General features: G+C 37.7%; 1 protein-coding gene across 2 annotated transcripts in view; it reads left to right on the forward strand.

Moving 5' to 3' along the window:
• Positions 1 to 475: 475 nt before the first annotated feature.
• Positions 476 to 18,583, forward strand: part of LOC134750717 (phosphoacetylglucosamine mutase) — a 30,056-nt gene continuing 11,948 nt past the window's right edge. Inside the window, exons 1-8 of one of the 2 annotated variants that reach the window (XM_063685953.1) lie at positions 476 to 726; positions 9,366 to 9,436; positions 10,847 to 10,979; positions 11,570 to 11,665; positions 13,153 to 13,304; positions 14,095 to 14,142; positions 15,660 to 15,862; positions 16,743 to 16,867. In XM_063685953.1, the coding sequence (XP_063542023.1) occupies positions 623 to 726; positions 9,366 to 9,436; positions 10,847 to 10,979; positions 11,570 to 11,665; positions 13,153 to 13,304; positions 14,095 to 14,142; positions 15,660 to 15,862; positions 16,743 to 16,867 (932 nt within the window). In that variant the 5' untranslated portion in view covers positions 476 to 622. The remainder of the gene's footprint in view (positions 727 to 9,365; positions 9,437 to 10,846; positions 10,980 to 11,569; positions 11,666 to 13,152; positions 13,305 to 14,094; positions 14,143 to 15,659; positions 15,863 to 16,742; positions 16,868 to 18,583) is intronic. The other variant, XM_063685954.1, reaches the window with a different exon arrangement.

An 18,583-nucleotide genomic window follows, 5' to 3' on the forward strand; every position in this document is an offset into this window, starting at 1 on the left:
AATAAGGACCTTTCTATCAGAATTTCTCTTGGGTTTAAATAAAAAGAACCTTATTGCACTTAAAGCATAAGGACCCTTCTGTAATGGAAAGCCACATTTATGAAGGTCAAATGAAGGTAAACTCAAAGAGGATATCGGAGTTATATCTATCTTTGCTCTTTGGTAAACAACTGATGTCCCATGTTTAATAAAAATTCTATGTAAAAATTAGTTTGATTCAAGTGACATCTATGGAGCAGTTTGTGAACATAAGAATATACACTTTAAAACCGACATCTGGGGACGAGTAGCGGTACTACGTAGTAAGCTTGATGACTACAGCAATATGTGATTTAACAGATGGGTTAATACTGCTAAATATAGGTGTACAATCGAGAAATAAACTAACAAGAGAAGAAGTTATAAGCCACTAGCGCCATTTTCGGAGTACTAGTGGACTTTTTAATTCGATAGGATTATCAGGGAGTGTTTTGACGTTGAAAATGATATGTCAATGACGTCTACTTGCTTGCTTTTGCTTGACGTTTTGCAGCGGGAATGTAGAAAGAAATCTCGTTTGTTGATTAAAAAGTGATTGTAAGTGTGCGATACGCGGCCTTATAAATAAAAATCTGCTATTACAATGCCGCCGAGTAGCTTGCGAGTGGTCTACGCGTTCGCCAGGGAAATGCATCCGAAAACGACCGACGTCTTTATCGAGTATGGCACGGCCGGATTCCGCACAAAGTGAGTCTTATTACATTATTCATGCAAGGTTTTTCCATTCTAATAAGTAGGAGCGGTTATTACAACATGATATTCTAATAAACGAAGTATTTAACGCACCTTTCTCTCAGACAACGTGTAAAATGGCACGTCAACTGTGTCGATTCGCGTATTTCCTTTTATAATCGTGCTGCGCTGTGACTCATAATTTCAAATCGTATTTGGGTACCTATAACGGGAAGGAGTCGGCGTAATTATGGTCAATGACTCCGCGATAGGGTGATAACCGGGGATTAGTCATTCATTCATTGTCTACGAATTTTTCCTATGTTTCGTAATCGTAGCATCATTGATTTAGTCTAGTTGAATAGGTAAATGAATGCGGCCTTGGTGGCCTTGGTGCAATTAAAATATCGTTGCAATTAACTTTGTCATTGAGAAAACTGTGGACCTGTTTAGGCCAATATGGGTAAAAATTGCTCTTATAGCAATACATTTATAATAATAATTTTACCCTTCTTCTTTTCATTATATTATGTTATCAATTATGACTGCAAATATCTGGGAGACCGAGCTTTCGCCTCCAAAAACCCCCATATAGCAAATTTCATCGAAATCGTTAGAGTCGTTTCCGAGATCCCCAATATATATATACATATATACAAGAATTGTTCGTTTAAAGGTATAATATTAATTTTAAATTGTTCCTAAAAATAATTACTGTCAGAAAAAATAATTATGAACTGGCTTCAAAAGATAATATCAAAGTCTTCTGTTATTCTTTGTTACCAAACTAGGGCATTGACATTTGCATGAAAAGGTCAATATGATAATATACACCTACAATACCTACATCCATATTTATTTACCTAAACTAAAAGATATTCTTTCATCTTTATGATTTTTAAATATCTTTGGCTTGAAGCCAAGCACTCTTCATATTTGTTTAATATACACACTCTTTCAATATTTTATTGGTCAACATACTGTTATCATCAAGTAACTGGCCAGTTCAATCAACTCTGAAGAAAAATAAAACATCTGTTTTTAAAAATAGAACAGGGAACCACATGGTAAAGAAATGGCATTAGTTTTGCCAATTGTTTGTCCAAGCTAAACTGTACCTTATGTGAAGTAGTTTTGGTTTAATTTTGTTTGCCGGTCACGGTTAGATTAACTGTAATAATAGACAATAGAATCCCTTGATGACTATTTGATGCTCTGTGAGTTGACGAAGCATTGTTTTGATAAATTTATTAGACACTGGTATTATTAATTTATTACTTGGGTCAAAATTCTTTTCCTTGTCTTGTTTCTGACCAGGGAACCACATGGTAAAGAAATGGCATTAGTTTTGCCAATTGTTTGTCCAAGCTAAACTGTACCTTATGTGAAGTAGTTTTGGTTTAATTTTGTTTGCCGGTCACGGTTAGATTAACTGTAATAATAGACAATAGAATCCCTTGATGACTATTTGATGCTCTGTGAGTTGACGAAGCATTGTTTTGATAAATTTATTAGACACTGGTATTATTAATTTATTACTTGGGTCAAAATTCTTTTCCTTGTCTTGTTTCTGACCACTGTCACGCTTCTATTTTTGTCTTTTATCAAATATAAAAAAGTTGAGTGCATTTGCATTGCATGTCTTTCTAGCTGTAGATTATAATTCTCTTGAGAAAAATTAAAAACAAAACTTCACCCCATACAAAAAGCTCCACAATAAAAAACAAGACAACGAAAATAATTTTGACCCGCTTACCGTAAGTTATAATGTAGAGACAGTATAAAAAAATATGTTTTAAATGTAAAATCATAAAATTGTATACTTTAAATTTCTGGACTCATCCCCCTTAAAAGAGGAAGATACCCCACAGTCAGGAGGGGATCTTCTAGATACTCAAATAAAGTAACAAGCAGAAGCTGGTAAAATAATATCTAAAATAAATTAGGCCTGTTTTGCTATTACCTATCCCACATATTTTGACTGGAAGGAATTAGCGCCACTTGCACCATCCCACTGACCCGGGGTTAACCGGTAAAACCGTTAACCCAGTGTCAAATTGTACTGGTAACCGCAGTAATTCCAGGTTTAACCGGTTAACCCTGGGTTAGTGAACGGTGCAAGTGGCCCTAGGATATATGGGCATAAAATGTATAATGCATAATAATGACTATAATGTCAGCTAGAAATATGTCCCAATTATCTGCAATGGTCATGCTATGATAATGTTCAGTTTATTTTAATTACCTTGCTCGCTCAGCAACTTCTGCTACTGACTATAGCTTTTTTGCATAATTGAATAAGACAGTGTTAATGAACCATGTTTTTAGGGTTCTGTACCCAAAGGGTAAAAACGGGAACCTATTACTAAGACTCCGCTGTCTGTCTGTCTGCCGTCTGTCACCAGGCTGTATCTCATGAACCGTGATAGCTAGACAGTTGAAATTTTCACAGATAATGTTTTTCTGTTGCCGCTATAACAACAAATACTAAAAACAGAATAAAATAAATATTTAAGTGGAGCTCCCATATAAAAAACTTGATTTTATTTGCCGTTTTTCCGTAATGGTACGGAACCCTTCGTGCGCGAGTCCGACTCGCACTTGGCCGGTTTTTTTTAAACAGATCTTAATAGACTAGCAAAAACTATTATGACTCACAACATTGTTAAGTTAAGCAATTTTAATCCATAATTCAATCTCTTAAGGTACACAATTGACAATGTACATGTATAGTCTAACAAGATCTGACTAATAATGAATCATGCTCTGTTTCACAACGTAATTACAATCTAATTTATATTCCTGTCATAATCGGCAAAGATAATCTCATTCTAACGTATCTATCGTCATTTTATTAACATAATTCCAAGTAATATCTTTTGTGTATATCGTTGTCTGAGTACCCATAACGGTGGGACTTAGTCAATCTGGGGGAAATGGGGAACTTGTATTGTATTTATAAAATTGTAATCAAAAATTTTGTTTTGTGAGGATATATGGGGCATTTTCTATGAAAAGGGACCTTATTGTCGATGGCGCTTACGCCGCACAGCGTCGCGCGGCATTGTATTTATGTCGGAGCATCGTTAATAATAAGTAATTAAGTAAATTCGTTAATTAAGTAAGCGCCATCGACAATAAGGTCCCTTTTTATAGAAAATACCACATAAAGGTACACACCCTATAGGGAGCTGCTAACACTCTTAGCCTATTAGTAACTGCTTATCATCAAGCAGGCTGTATGCTTATTTGCGACCAACAGAGTATAAAAAAGATTTATTTAGAAAAAAAATCAGCAAAAAAGGTTTTTGATAAAAATAAAGTTTATTAGCAATGAGTATCGAAATAAGGAGTCCTATCTGAATTTCAATTAATAACCAAAATTGTACTAAAATTCGTGTTATAGTAAAGGAATACCGTATGACAAGTTTTACGTATTTTAATTTACAAATTATTATTTTACAGTACATATGGTGCTGCTTTCTCGCACTAGTGCGTAAAAGAGCACTTCGTGCATATGTCGAAAGTTTAAAGCGCTATATGTACTGTAAAACGTTGTACGATACACGTGCGAATAGGTAATTCGCAACTCGTGTCGATTTAAAACGCTCCCTGCGGTCGTGTTTTAATTTATCGCCACTCGTTTCGAATTTCCTCTTTTCCGCACTTGTATCGTAAATAACTATTTTATTTCAGTTTAATGATGTACTTAACCTTTCAAGTGGCGTACGTCATTTTTATTTTTATTAATCAAATTCCAAATGATGTTATTGACGTGACGTTTATTTAATGACGTTAATTGTCCGCGAGGCGGTTCCTGTGCTACTTCAAGGGTTAATAAAAATATAATCCTTAAAAAACTAACTTGTGTGTAAAGTTTAACAAATAAATAAATAAAAGCATGTAAATAAAGTTATGCAAGTTTCCAATTTAGTGGAAGTCCTGCCTCATACGTATCCGAACTATCCGAGTCTGTGTGAAATGGGCCCCCATTTCCTGAATTCCATTGAAAGATAAATTTAGCATCCATTTTCTTGGCACAGGTTAGAGCTCCAGGTAGAATGGAACGTTTTGTTTGTGGAATTATGTCAATTGTGCGCAAATCAACCATTCATTTCAAAACCGAAAATATTAATCTGTACCAGAGATCATAAAATAAGAAAGAATGGCAGTCTCGATTTATTTTTGAACATGTTTTCTGAATGAAATCGTTCTAGTGTACCGCTAAAAGCAACCTCAATATATTACGACGATATTTCAGTCACATCTATCCCTTCGGTTATAATGACATCCGTCAACTCTAAATTTATAACATATTTCACGATTTAGGTTATTAAACCAGTGTGGAAACACCGTATCCAAGCTGTGTAAAAGGGAATTTATGTGGTTATAACACTGATGCGGATCTGCACGTCGCTGCGGTGTGTGAGCAAGACAGCGCTACGCACGTGTATAGCGATGTCCCGCTCGCCCACCGGGATTCCCATACCTAGGTGACTGATAGGTGACGCATGTACAGTCAGCAAAACGATTACCTTATTACCTGTTTACATTCTTATAGTCTGCTTACTGTACGGTCGAGTACACAAACCAACGTTCCTAAAATATGTTTTTACACCATCTTTTTTATTTTTTATTTTTTCCCTTTGTGTGCACGACCACGGATAAGATAACGACTTGAATTTTGACAACCCTAAATATCCGAAAGGGGTAGTGCCATACATTAGAAAGGGACAGCGTGATTCGACCCTGAATCGATGTCAAACTTCGGGTTTGTAGGAAGTATCCTTTCTGTAATCCTGTCACCGTTAAAACGTTCGTTAAATTTTATTGTATGGGAAGTTTCATACTTTACTACTGAGTGACGTTGATCAGTCTGTCAAATGTGGTTGGTGCAACTGGCCCTTAGTCTATTACTTATTCTGTGAATGTACGTAAAATGCGGAATAGCTAGATTAGCTAGTCTGGCTTAACGAAGTAACGTTTACCAAAGACAATATATATTGTCTTTGCGTTTACTAATTACATAATCATTTAGGGTGTCGTTGTTTATATAGTAACATGTATACATACATTTTGTTCTGTATGTCTTAGAGATAAGGTTCTAAATTGTATAGATATTTATGTTTGTATAAGGAGAGGCTCTGCGATATGCATTAGTCAGGACTATTAACATTCTTGAGGCCATTAGCGAAACAAGAATGTTATTAACGAGTTTATTTGAATTGCAATGATAAGTGTGATGTGAATCTTGATTGGAGTAGGACTTTATTTCTAGTAATTTCATTAGGTAGTCTTAATTGTTTACTGATATCCATACTAATATTATAAATGCGATAGTGTGTCTGTCTGTTCTGTTACCTCTTCACGCTTAAACCGCTGAACCGATTTAGTTGAAAATTGGCATAGAAATAGTTTGAGTCCCGGGGAAGGAAATAGGATAGTTTTTATGTCGGAAATCATCCCTAAAGAGTGTGAACAGGGGGGTGAAATTGAGAGAGTTAATGAATTTCCTGATAATTGGTGTAAGCAATTAACCTTATGCTCAAATTGAATTATTGCTATTACACTTTATCCAGACGCCTATACTTACTCTAGCTGCTGTTATTGATTCCACGCGCAAATAACTGATTTGCAAGACCGAAGTGATCCCATAAGTGTTCCTTTTGTCAAAACAAAGTTTTGCAAGGAACACTAAAAATCACGTTTGTTGTGTGGGAGCCCTACTTAAATATTTATTTTATTCTGTTTTTAGTATGTGTTGTTATAGCGGCAACAGAAATACATCATCTGTGAAAATTTCAACTGTCTAGCTATCACGGTTCATGAGATACGGACTGACAGGCAGACAGCGGAGTCTTAGTTATACCGTTTTTACCCTTTGGCTACGGAACCCTAATTATATTTAATCATCGTACCTGCTTACAAAATTGCACGTTAATCGGTTGAGAATCGCGACCTGTAGAGGAGAACATCCGGACATACGAAAGCATTTTTGCCCGAGCTGAAACGGAGACCTTCACTATCACTAACGCTCGGTTAATGAATAAATTCATTCATAATGTTGCCATGCACTTTTGCCGTTGAGTGTACAGTCAAATGTAAAAATATAGGTGCACACATCATACTTAAAAATGTGTCCCATATATAGCTCTTATGTCAAAGAAAGAAATTACAAATTTAACTACTTACAGACTTAGCCTAATCTACACTCTAATAGATTGTTCGCTAAGTATGGTCTTATGTCTATTACATTTATATTATTACTATATTTATTTTTTTAGGGCATTTTCTATAATAAGTATTTGGGGCATTTTCTATAAAATATTGTCGATGGCGCTTACGCTGCACAGCGTCGCGCGGCATTGTATTTATATCGGAGCATCGTTAACAATGGCGTAAGCGCCATCGACAATAAGGTCCCTTTTTATAGAAAATACCACATTTTTGAGTAAGTTATACCTATGCACACATATTTTTACACTTGACTGCACGTAGTACTAATTCTGTACGACAACAAAGAAATAGCATGCAATGTTTTTACATTTGCATCCTCCTCAAAGAAATGTCAAGATCCCGAATAAAGTCAGTACTTAACCAAAGGTCAAGCAAACGAAAGAAATAAAATCGGCAACCCGGTAAAGATCGAGTCAGTGGCTTGCCAAGAATGCCGTGACAGTAAAACAACTATCTATATTTTACGATATTTAAAATAGGGCGGCCTATAAACAAAACAACAGTTCATAGAACCGCATTGAAACCGCGGAGATATTGACGCATTTGGAGCATTCCATAAAAATTGTAAGTTTTTCATCTAGTTTTTTTTTAACAAAATTCTATATTTATGCAATGTCTACGTGTAGGACAAAATATTTGCGTAAGTATTATGCACGCGAATCGCTTACGAAATATTAGCTTTAATTCCGAATTAATTTGTCGACTTGCGTATTATCGTAAAAGTAAATTGAATAGTTTATTAAGAAAACAAGCAACTTTAAGATGATACCAATATTTCACTATAAAAAGGCAAGCCGAAAAAAAACCAGGCTCGGAAAGTTGAAAAAAGGACGACGAACGATGGAATGCTCCATTTACGGAGACTTGGGTTTATGTGGATTTAATTTCCTGTCCCGATTATTCATCTTTGACCGCAATGTAAATTCTGCATAGGCTACCATCGGTTAGGTTCAGCCAACGTTAAAAATAAGTTTTTGGCAAAAAAAAAATGTAACTAAATGTATGCCCCGCCCTCTCTCCTTGCCATATGAACCCCCCCCCCCCCCCCCCCTTCCCCATTAGCTGGCGATGCCCTTGCCCACACTAACATACATACTAACATGGCAAGTTAAATAAAAGCTTGTAATATGTGTTTACGTTTTTGCCATATTACAAAAGAGTAAGGCAAAAGTGTTACCATATCTTTGACATCGACTTTACCATTAGGCAAGATGTGGTTATTTGATCTTCCCTGTTACATGTTTCCTGTTCCCGATTGTTAACCCATTGACTACCGGTCATGAACACTGAACAAACTACAGCGCCGGAAATTCGTTTCACAGACATTACGGCGTCTACAAACTGTTAATCACTACATAGTCTAAAAACAAAGTCTCTTCCTGTCCTTCCGTCCCTATGTATGCTTAGATCTTTAAAACTTCGCAACAGATTTTGATGCGGTTTTTTTTAAATAGATAGAGTGATTCAAGAGGAAGGTGAATATGTATTATTACATTAGCATTGCACCCGTGCAAAGCCGGGGCTGCTCGCTAGTTGACTTTAATTTATAAATAGCAGTCAGTGTAGTAACGTTGAGAATAGTCAACTTACTAATCAGCTTATCTACTATACTATAGGTATATATTCTTGATAACATTAGTAAATTGACTGTTAAAGTGTTTATTTACACAGCGCTGGTTATCTGGCATACTTATTAACATTATAATAGAATTTCGAGTTTTATACTTTTACGTTGTAATAAATAATGTTGTAATGTAGATTAGGTATGGGAAGGGACTTCTGTAATTTTATTTCGGACTACAAAAATCCATAAAGAGGTTAGTTCGCTAGTCCACATTTGGCCCTTCAGGTGCTTAAAACTATGTTAGTTACCATAGCTTTAACACTAAAAACTACATTGCAAATAGTTGCTAAGGAGCGATGCAGGTTCGATCAGTGCTGCATATAGCGACTATCGAGCCTACCTGACCCGCTATCACACTCAGGATACTGTTGCTACTGTCAAGCGCTCTGCGACGCGTCGCGACGGCGCGCTTTCTTAATAATCGATCATTTAGCTCTAATAATAATGGATTTACAAGCCAACGTTCCAAAAATATATTTACACGACCTTACTGTCAGTGTCTTAGACGCGTGTACATAAATATATTTTTAGAACGTTGGTTCGCGTAAATAATGTAAATATGTTTGTGAACTCGACTGTACCTACATTGAAAATGGATGAATGAGTAATTGGTGCATAAAATAAAAATAATCGACATGAGTACAAGCCAGAGATATAGCCGGCGCGTGATTTGACAAGTTATTGGATCGCGAAATTTTCCGTCGCAAGTTTCGCGATGCACGCCGTATTTTTGTTCCTATCTTTTTCTTGGCTTTACGTCCCTTCTTAATAAGTGTTTTTTTATTACTTCCAGAGCCAGCCTGCTAGAGCATGTGGTGTACCGCATGGGTTTGCTCGCGGTCATCCGCTCAAGGGTCAAAAATGGTAAGATTACTTATATTTATTGAAAAAATCTGCTATGCTACTCTTTAACACGGTTCTACAATTAAAGGTGGTCTTCTTAAAGTCTGATAATATATGGAGAGATAACATTTTTATGTTTAGGCTTGTAATAGACTTCGACCACGCTAAGTTTGCACTGACTTTGCATTGGCAGGGACAGTGCGTCCTTACATATCGTGGTATCGTAGATAGCGTCACACTTGATGTGACTTGCCTTAAAAAACTTAACGTGGTCCAACTACGAGGAACCCAAATATGTATTAGAGTTTCATCTCTTTTCTCAATACGAAAGTGACGCAACCAATCTTTGTTCAAATACAACAGCTAAATGTATTTCAGGGGGTTATATCCATCTTATCTTTTCTAAAATACATGTTTGAAACTCGAAAAACGAGTGAATCACATTTTTTTTATGGCAGATGAGCGAAAAAAAGTGTAGACATCTTTACGACCGAGTCGAAAACGTCATTCACACAAAGATACACTACCGCTCATAACTATTTAGGCACTCCATACAATTGTATACAATATCGACTTTCAAAATTATACCGCTAAGTCGCAGTCGGGTAACAGTTTTTTTGTGCAGTTTACTTTTTTCATTTAACAGACATATCGAGCTTCAAAATGATGTGCAGAATATTCTTGTACATTGCCTATTTACCAAATGGCAAGCGTAGAAAAATCCATAAATCGTTTTCCAGTACAAAATCGTTTTATTTTGTATGAACTAGTACATAAGGGTTTTTTAAATCGTTGCATAAAGTAAACTCGAAATTTTAAATCTTGTCTTTCGCAACAATTTGAGGCTCAATATATTTACATAAATAAAAATTCAATCCAACATGTAAGAGAGTCATTTGCCTGCGATCGAGCAGTATGATTTTGAAAATAATTTTTGTATACAATTGTATGGTGAAAATTGCGGGTGCCTAAATACTTTTGAGCGGTAATGTAGATATGCCATTAGTTAACTGACTAACTAACTAATGTTGCTCTTTTGCGTATAATGGCAGCAAAACTATCCACGCGCACCTCCGCAAACATTGCTGCAGTAGCGAGGGAATTAGTTAAGCTTATTCACGCTAGTAAATATTCATTGATTGTATAACATCGCTGTGCTTAAATGCCAATATGAGCGCATGTGCTAGACGTCACGCTCAAAAGACGCTAGTGTGGTGTGGCCCTTAGACTGGCGTCTCCCGATCGTCGGCGTCTAGTCAACTCTATGGCTGTTGCTCGATGCAACGTTGACGCAACTGCGCAGCAACCCCACTTTCCATGACGCCGACGTCGCCGACGCTCAAAAGACGCTAGTGTGGGGCGGAGATATATCGACCTGTATACAATTAATGAATCTTTGAGCTCTAGCTTTGGTTCTGCTTGTAATTCCAGGTCGCACAATAGGCATGATGATCACAGCCTCCCACAATCTGGAGCCTGACAATGGAGTCAAACTCATCGACCCTGAGGGTGAAATGCTGGAACAGAGCTGGGAAGAGATAGCCACGAGGCTCGCCAATGTTAGGTGAGTACTGAGTACCTCTAAAGAGGCCAAAGGTGTTAGGTGATTAGTTCGTAGGCCGAAGGCCGAGCTTCACGCCACATATCTCGGTCTTGGGTTTTTTGTATCCTGTTCTTTCTAACCAATTTGGCGATCTGTCAAACTGCCTTCCAGAGTTCCAACTCCCTAAACAAGGTCTCCTCTCGAATCGCCGACCCCATCCGTCTGTGAGTGTGAGTGAGGCCGAAGGCCGAGCTGTAGGGAGTTCAGGGTCTAAGCGGGCAATAGATATGATCACAGCGTCATAACTTGGAGTAGAGCTGGGAGAAGATTGCTAATACTAGGCTCGCCAATTTTAGGTGAGGTAGGTTTTTTGAAGGTTGAGCTTTCGTGCGAGGCCGAAGACCGAACAATTGGAAAGGCGGAGATCAGACGCTGACGCTAATTATCAAGGAGTAACCGCCAATTATAATTTTTTAAATATATCACCTGGATGACAGATGCGATTGGAATGTCACGTCACTCTATTATGCGATTGACGTTAACGATTGACGAGATCTCGGCAACATCCCCGTTTTGTTTGTTTACATTTTGTTATTCTTTTTAATTTCCAGTGATAATGACTTGGAAGCAACGACAGTGGAGGTGATCAAACAGGTGAACGCCGATATGGGACTTAAGGCCAGCGTTTTCATCGGCATGGATACCAGGTATTATATCAATTTAATAGCAAGAGCATTATGTAGAATATGTGTATTCTGGATATTACATTAATCATGAAGATATAGGCATTCACATGTCAAGAGAGAAATGTATAGAATATGACCCCTGGAATGGATATTTCCAATAGGTATCTATTCAAGGGCTCATGCCATTCGTCGAGCTGCGGGAACTGCTGCCCGTACTACAATACATATACCCTTATTTATAAATTCGCCATGTTCGTCAGTCCGTCCGCGTCTTCGCTCAGTAACAGCAAATATTCAGACCTGTAGCACAGAATAAGTAATAGTATTATCATACAGAACGGCCACGCACCGCCCCGCCCCGACTCGAATTACCTCGCCCCGCGACAGAAATCTGGCGGACTTCTGGCGTACCCTCAGTACTATTTTTAAGCAACTTACTCACACTATGACGCATGACGCGTGTACGGACGTGCCGTTCACACATAGAAACGCGAGTGATTTTTGATGTATAGCGTGTCCGCCCTGGCCTGTAGTTCTGTAGAAAGCGGCCAACTTTTTATTTTTGTCAAAGTGACTTACACTATAATTCAGTGTTTTTTTTTTTTTTTTTTTTTTTTTTTTTTTTTTTTTTTTTTTTTTTTTTTTTTTTTTTTTTTTTTAGCCTACTAAGTGTCCCACTGCTGGGCAAAGGGCCTCTCCCCTTGATTTCCACGACTCCCGATTTGGTGTTTCCTCCGGCCAGTTGTTCAGATGCCCCGTCCACGTCCCTGTACCGGCATCCACTTGGTTGCTAAGCTAGCCCACCTCTCCGGATGCATGCGATGGACGTGACCGGCCCAGTCCCATTTGAGCCTAGCGGTTTTCTCGCCTACGTCAGCGATGCCGGTTTTTGAGCGCTTTCAGCATTGATAAAAAAATGGAGTTTTTTTCTGCATAACTACGGTCCATTGATCCACCTGTCAGATTCAGGGCTCAGCTATCCATGATTATATTAGTTATCTACTCTTAAATATACATAAGATAACAAATCTAAGAAGTCATATATGGCATCTATTTCTATTCAACAATAGTTGCTTGTTGAAAACTAATGAAGATTTCCTGTTACCGTAAACCGCGTCGGTGTAATGCGATATACAATGCAATATGCAATATATACGATTGTAGATGTATTTTGCAGCTAGCAAACTATCTAATGCCATTTTTGAAGTCATAATTGCTTATAATTACTTGTCGTTATTTAAAAAAAATCTGAACAATTCAAGCTAAATTATAAACACCGTGTGAAGAACATACGCAATGTGATAATATTAACGACCAAATATCAAAAACAACCAACGTAATTTCGGCGAGTTTCTAAGCCTACCGTTTTGATCTGGCTCTTAGGACTTTTTAGTACTTAGTAGGCATAAATTATAAAGAGACTGACAAGGACAAATGACAGTAGCGTTTTCTCTGTTAGTCCTAGTACTTGCTTTTATAGTGAATTAATATATTTAAAAAAATTACAGATATACAAGTCCGCGGTTAGCAGCGGCCGCAGTACACGGCGTGATGGCACTAAAAGGCACCGCTAAAGAATTTGGTATTGTCACCACTCCCATCCTACATTACTGTGTCCGGTGCAGAAACGACAACACTTACGGCACTCCCACTGAAGAAGGTACTTTAATGTGTTATATATGTATACACGGAGTGATGACACTAAAGGCACTAGTTACACGAACAGAAATAAATATACCATAGAAGACGCAAATGCATCTACTTCGCGTGTCCGAACCCCGACCAAGCGTCGAGGTTGACCGTCGCTCTTTACAGTCCACGCCGCCGGTTGTTGCAGCCGGACGTCCGTGAAAACTTAAAAATGCTTCGTTGCATGACAATTAACGGCAACAGCCCAATAATTGCGAGCACTCAAAGGCAAGAACATATTTCCTATCACAGATAAGTAATTTTAAAATTATATTATGCGTAAATTTTGTATGAAAAGTCGGCACGCTTGGTTTCAATACAAATCGTGGTATTTGCGTCATCTAGCGTATAAATTAAATCTGTGGTTACACGAGACCGCGGTTACTTATATCTTTGATTTTAGTAATTCCATAGTGAAACCACCTGTAAAACTCCTGGTCATGGGTTTGAATCCCCGTAAAGGCTTTTATTTGTTTGTTTGAAGCATAAATATTTTTCCCTGAGTTTTGTTGTACGTATAATTTATTTATTTATCGCCTAATTCCCAAAACACACGCCTTATTGAGCTTACTGTGGGACTAAGCCGATTCATGTTATTAGTTTATGTATTTACCTATATTTACCCATACAGTAAAAGTTCAGTTTGGGGCTATGCAATATCTGTACTGCCCCGAAATATTTATTGTTTTGTTATAATTTATTTATTATAGTAATCTACCAACCATTATTTAGACGGCATTCAAATACCTTACTGTCTTCAGGTAGAAAATACGGACCGTACTCTCTCGTGGGTACTCCAGGTGAGCGAGGTCAGTAGGCAAAAGTTTTACGGCTTTACTTCGCAAACCTCGTAACTTCATACAAATTCGAACTAATACGGTCATTTACATACATTAACCAATAAATTTCCTTTATTAAATAATAATAACAGCAAATCCGTCGTTTCTCTGATTTAGTAGTTAGTTTCAGTGAAAAATTAGTTAAAAGTGCTATAGATCTCAGCAGCAGTTTAGCTTTTTTGATAGCCATGCGTCAAATTCAAAATAAACCTTAAAAGCGAACAAAGACATTCTCTTGATACTTGAATACAGTGGCGTAGCTAGGCGTGGGCGAAGAGGGCCGTCGCCCACGGCCTCGCGCCCCAAGGGGGGCCTCGCGCGAGGCCCCTTTGGGCACAGTGAAAGAAAAGGGCCTCGCAGATGCGGTTTCGCCCACGCCTAGATTAGTTCACGTTACGCCACTGCTTGAATAGTTTCGTTAATATTTTTTTTCAGTATGTTGCACCAATTATAATCAATAGATTTTTCGTATGATAGTAGCTAACACTATTTGTAATTTATATGATATTTCTCATAGGTGTTACCTTGACATTTATTTCTTTTCTTTTATTTCTACGTACAAAATATTGATAAAATTGTATACTTCCACTCAATCTACGTAGCTGTGATTTTGTTTTGATCCTTTACCAGCTTTACCTTAAACGGATTAGGAGAAAAACTAGTTTAAAATAAAATTAAAAATAACACATTTTCGACATAATCTCTGTGACAGTTCATGTCTTATCTGGCTGAAAGTTGGAGTGATTACTAGTTATAAGCCGGCAAACAACCAATTCAACTATTCCTCACAGGCGCCACATCTCCTCTCTTAGCCTGCTAGACATTTTCTAAATTTCTTCCCATTCTAAAAACTTCATTATTATTAACTTCATTATAGCTGCCTTAAATTGCGTGGAGTATTTATGTATTAACATGTTGTCTAAATATATATCTATATAATATAATTAATGTATGTTTCATTTCGTTATGTTTATTATAGGTGTACGAGTATGTTTATGTTTGTATTTGTATGTTAACTTATTTTATCGTCTTTGCACTACGTGTTACATGATTAGTTGTTTATTTCGAACGAAAAAGTTGTCTGAAAGAGGTCGCTTAATGGCGATAAGAGCGCCTCTTGCTACTTGATTCCATGCTGTTCGACCGAAAATTTACTTACTCTTTGTACTTTGTTGCCTTGATCGTAAAAGCCAGAAAGGGGGTAAGTGGGAGTCGAAATAGTTCATCGGCTGATTTACCACGATGAAAGGATAACGCTTAAAATTATATTCAAATGAGCCCTCATCGGTAATATGTACCTTAACCCTAAGCATCATCTCTTATAACAATACTTGTTGTTGAGGATGGTATCCAACAAAGGCCGTAAACAGCTAAACACTAAAACTTCACTGTACTAATGCGCTTATAAAAATCAGCAGTACTTTAAGTACTGTTATAAGTGTGTTTTTATAAGTACTATTATACCTTCGTTAATATTTTTCCCCCAGGTTACTACGAAAAAATAGTAGGCGCTTTCAAGAACATACGAGCGAAATTACCCGTGCACGGTTCTTATAACACTACTCTATACGTGGACGGCGCAAACGGTGTTGGTGGGAAGAAACTTAACATCATCAAGAAGAGTCTGGACGGGGAATTGGACCTGGTGCTGTATAATTTGGGGGGGAATGGGGGGAAGTTGAATTTGAATGTGAGTATACAAATTATCCGTGCACGGGTCTTATAACACTACTCTATACGTGGACGGCGCAAATGGTGTTGGTTGGAAGAAACTTAACATCATCAAGAAGAGTCTGGACGGGGAGTTGGACCTGGTGCTGTATAATTTGGGGGGGAATGGGGGGAGGTTGAATTTGAATGTGAGTATACAAATTCCGAGCACGGGTCTTGTAACATTACTCTATACGTGAACGGCGCAAATGGGAGGGAAGAAACTTAACATCATCAAGAAGAGTCTGGACGAGGAGTTGGACCTGTTGCTGTATAGTTTGGGGGGGAATGGGGGGAGGTTGAATTTGAATGTGAGTATACAAATTCCGAGCACGGGTCTTGTAACATTACTCTATACGTGAACGGCGCAAATGGGAGGGAAGAAACTTAACATCATCAAGAAGAGTCTGAACGGGGAGTTGCACCTGGTGCTGTATTATTTGGGGGGGGGGGGGGGGGGGATTTAATATAAATGTGAGTATATCTGAATGAAGATTGAAAATTTTTACGTCGTTTATAGTTTATAGTGAGCATGGAAATTGTGGAAACGCCGCGCCGAGGTTATAGAGTGTTATTCGGACGGCTGTCAAAGCCTGCCAAATCTAGATATACTGACTCCACACTCCACGTCAAACCAGGGGACAGGTAGGTTGAGGTTGACTTAAGTAATTTCGATGTACTATGAATCATTTTTCTCGCTACCTTGTCACTCTTTTCCCTGATTCTTGTAGCTTTTATGACTTCAAAAAAGAAAACAGAAACTTAATTTAAGAATGTCATTCGATGTCGCAGTATTACCATGCCTGATTAAAAAAATCTAAGAAGTATGTATGTCTAATGTGATAGTATTCCTTCAACAGTGCGGCGCCGACTTCGTGAAAGTATCGCAGCAGCCCCCCGTCGGAGTTGAGCACGTGCCGTTCCAACGCGTTGCATCATTGGACGGCGACGGCGACCGCCTCGTCTACTACTACCTCGACGACAAGTAAGTTACCAATCTTAAACCTTTTTACAAGGATATAAGGCCCACAGATGGTCAGTTAAAAATGTAGTAAATGAAGCAGTTATAATGAAAGTATCGCAAAAGCCTCCCGTAGGCGTCGAACACGTGCCGTTCCAACGCGTTGCGTCATTGGACGGCGACGGCGACCGCCTCGTCTACTACTACCTCGACGACAAGTAAGTTACCAAGCTTAAACCTTGTTACAAGGATATAATAAACTTTTGACAATCAGAGTTACCGCAAAATGTATGGAGCTGCAGACAGCGCCATCTCGTTTATTTGCCAAATTCGAAGCATGAATATGCCTTAGATTTTACGCATCATACTGAATCAATGTATCTTTGGTACCAGTAATAAATAAATAATAAATAAATAAATAAATAAATATTATACGACATTGTTACACAAATTGACTAAGTCCCACGGTAAGCTCAAGAAGGCTTGTGTTGTGGGTACTCAGACAACGATATATACAATACTTATACATACATAGAAACGTCCATGACTCGGGAACAAATATCTGTGTGCTCCTCATCACACAAATCAATGACCTTACTGGGATTCGAACCCAGGACCATCGGCTTCGCAGGCAGGGTCACTACCCACTAGGCCAGACCGGTCGTCAAAGTAATAGGCTATCTTGTGCGGGAAAGTCGCCACTGCGTACTTACAATAAGGTACCTAGCCAAGGTTAGAGGTGGTTAGGAGGGGCTATCCTCAATGGGGGACAACCTACCAATAATAGGATAGTCTCCTAGATGAAGACAGAGTAGGGATGTTTGACCAAAACGAGAATATTAAAAGATACCTTTTACCTAAAATGGTTTACGTTACGTTTAATCTTAAATTTTACCTGCTAAAGTTGCTAAAAAAATTAAAATTTAAAGGTTTCAACGACTAAGCCTACAGTACCGGCCAATAATATATCACCTTTGAGTGTTTTGTGTATGAGCTTGTAGAGTAAACAATATAGGTTAGTTTGTAGATTGCATATTTTACTAGTCATTTTATACAAATAGGTATATGATGAATATTGCAATGAAATACTGTCACTTACAATAGGATACTCAGCATATTACTAAAAAACCTCTAGTAAAAAAAAATGAAGTAAACAATACATTTAAAAAAACCTCTATGAAAAAACCATTACATGAGACCAATTTTTCTCATCGCCCGTTCAAAGGAATACTACTAGACTACCTAAAGCAGTGAGGTGGAAGTCACTCACAAATATTTAAAAAAAGTTATACCTTAAAAACATAGTGATATATTATTGGCCGGTACAGTACATATCTTAGGATATACGGAAATACATCTTAATTTCTTGTCATTCTGGTAAACGTAGGATAACAGCTAGATAGAAAGCATTGTGTGGCAAAGTACTAAAATTACTTAAAACGCCATCTAACGTAAAATAATAATATAGCACGTTACGTGTAGTTGCCATCTAGTGCCATTTTATAGTAGCTATAATTTCACTGTCACGTATTTATTTGAAATTGTACCTAGAGTTAACGGTACAAGGTTGCTTTTAGCAAAACGGTGAATATTCAATACAACTTTCATTTTCATGTGCTACGAAACGAATATGCCTGAAAACTGAAATTCACTCATATCTGAAACGGTATACGGTTGATTTTAGCGTAAAATTGAAAAATCAATACTACAACATTCGTTTTCATTTGGTGCTATGTATTG

Source organism: Cydia strobilella, chromosome 20 (assembly GCF_947568885.1).
Source record: "Cydia strobilella chromosome 20, ilCydStro3.1, whole genome shotgun sequence".
Taxonomy (NCBI): Eukaryota; Metazoa; Arthropoda; class Insecta; order Lepidoptera; family Tortricidae; genus Cydia; species Cydia strobilella.